We start from the raw sequence: 2,247 nt of genomic DNA, 5'->3' as shown, positions 1-2,247 counted from the left end.
TTCTGGGGGGACAAAAGTCACAATTCTGACTTGTTTCTGAACGCTGATGTTACATTCAAAATGTTGACTTTAAACTCAAAATTATTTGATTGAAGTCAGAATTCTGAGAATTTAGAATTCTATGATTCTGACGTCTCAGGCCTTTTTTTTTGTTTTCAGAATTCAGTGAAAAAAATTTGCACCGTGGCCCAAAACCTCATCCATATGTATTACAAGTCTCAGAACATTTTTTTATCAAAATAATAAGAACCCTATTTTTATGTTGTATAGAAAGTGTAAAAGAAAACACGATCAAAAGAAATGTTTCAGCTGCTACCATGGTGACCTCACACCTGTCTGTCACTCCTATTAAGACAGGCAGACATAAACTCACAAAATTTCAAGACCTACCATTCTTTCAAGTCAAAAATATGTTCAGACTGTAAAGCTCAACTTATGTGTGACTGCAAACTGTTTAGTGTTGTGACTCTCAGCTACGACCTCATTCAGTTTAATCTGGTTCTGTAGAACAGGCTGAGTTGTAGCATTTGTTTTCTAAGGTCAGATGGATGTGACAAACATCTTGAACTAAACTGATATAAAGTTAATTGGTTGTAGACGTACATATAAAAGTTTTGTGGGTTATGAGTGATATTTGAGATGGACAGGAATAAACAAAACTTGTCGCCAAAAAAATAAAAATGTTTGTATTTTTTGCTTGTCCAAAGCTGCAACAGGATTAGATCAGAAAATGTGATCAAAACATGAGTGAATAATAAAAAAGGGTGATTTTATACTTATGTACCGACACMCTTAACAGTAATTCTTCAAAAATAAGTGTCACTTTTTCCTTCCTGTTTAATTAAAGCCATTCCCTCGTTATAAACAGACATTTTCCCTCTTTCTGTCTGAAGACTGAAGCATTTTAAACTGAACAAAACTCATAATATGAATCAGAAAGCTTCAGGTTTTATAATAAAGTTTTATTAGAAATAGAACAAAGTCATACACTGGTAAAGAAAGCTCTTGTTCTGGAATTAAATTAGTTTCTAAACTGAATGGTGGAAAACATGTTGGAGTTTTACATCAAAAACAAGACAAGGCATTGTGTCTTGTGGTTATGTACATTTTATTACAGGCAGATGCTTCAGCGCCCTCCTCTCCAGGCTCCTCCACCCTTCTTCCCACCTCTTCCTCTTCCTCCTCCTCCTCCTCCTCGTGCTCCTGGTCCTCCTTTCACCTTCTTCCTCACTCCACTTGCTTGTTCTGTGTCGTCCTCATCTCCGTCTCCAGCTCTGGGCCTCTTCCTCTTCTCTCCCTGTTCCTTCATTTCCTGAGAAACAGAGTTATCACAGATTTAGAAAGTAAGCCATGTTTTATTCTTCACACAAGACCTGAAAGAGTTGAGATTAAACAACCCRTTAAGATTTGAAATGCACAACTTTAAACCCAACTACCATTTATTTTAGCTTATTTATGACTGTCTGCATTTTATAGTGATAGGCGATGATGTAATTGCTCATGTCTGTGTGTTTGTCTGCCTGTCTGTCAGCAAAATATCTCAAGAAGCTCTGGACAAACTCTGATAAACTTTTAGCTTATCCACTTTAGAAAACAAAGCAGTCCGTTTTACAGATTCTGAGTTACAGTTTAGTGTAGTAGTAGCTGAGAGTAATGACAACCTCGTGCTTTGAGTAGTAAAAAATTATGTGAGATCTCACAATTTTACATGCCATCGCACAGAGTGAAGCTCTTGACATTTTGCCACATTGGCAAAAGTTTCATAATCTTTCAAGATGACCTTTGTGTAAAACTCTTGATATGAAACGTGACAGTTGTATTGTTTAAGCCAGGGGTGTCAAACTCCTGTCCTCGAGGGCCGCTATCCTGCATGTTTTAGAGGTTTTCTTGCTCCAACACACCTGATTTTGATAGCTGGGTGATTAACAGGCTTCTGCCCAATTTGAAGAGTTAATTCAATCACTGAATCAGGTGTGTTGGAGCTGGAAAAACTCGAAAACATGCAGGATAGCGGCCCTCGAGGACTGGAGTTTGACACCCCTGTCCTAGTGTTTCAGTGTTCCCTTGTGTTCCTCTGTGCAGCTGCAAATGTAGCTGTCATACAAAAGCCAAACAACTTTTCCTGCACATCGTTTGTAAAGCTACTACTCTAGGTGCTACATGAGAAGGTATATGCTTATTGGCATTGCCCCTTCGGAGGAGATAATTTTTTAAAGGTATTATGTCAATTTGCATAAACAAAAATGC

At 37.7% G+C, this 2,247-nt stretch overlaps 1 protein-coding gene across 1 annotated transcript in view; it reads right to left on the bottom strand.

Moving 5' to 3' along the window:
* Positions 1-941: 941 nt before the first annotated feature.
* The window catches only part of ddx47 (DEAD (Asp-Glu-Ala-Asp) box polypeptide 47), a gene marked incomplete in the record, with an annotated part of 10,095 nt that continues 8,789 nt past the window's right edge, over positions 942-2,247 (bottom strand). The window contains 1 exon segment of the mRNA XM_014012949.1: positions 942-1,312. Coding sequence (XP_013868403.1) covers positions 1,127-1,312 — 186 coding nt within the window.

The sequence above is a fragment of the Austrofundulus limnaeus genome, unplaced genomic scaffold, assembly GCF_001266775.1.
Source record: "Austrofundulus limnaeus strain Quisiro unplaced genomic scaffold, Austrofundulus_limnaeus-1.0 Scaffold96, whole genome shotgun sequence".
NCBI lineage: Eukaryota > Metazoa > Chordata > Actinopteri > Cyprinodontiformes > Rivulidae > Austrofundulus > Austrofundulus limnaeus.
Note: the sequence above shows the minus strand (reverse complement) of the source record. Positions and strands in the feature narration are given on the sequence as shown.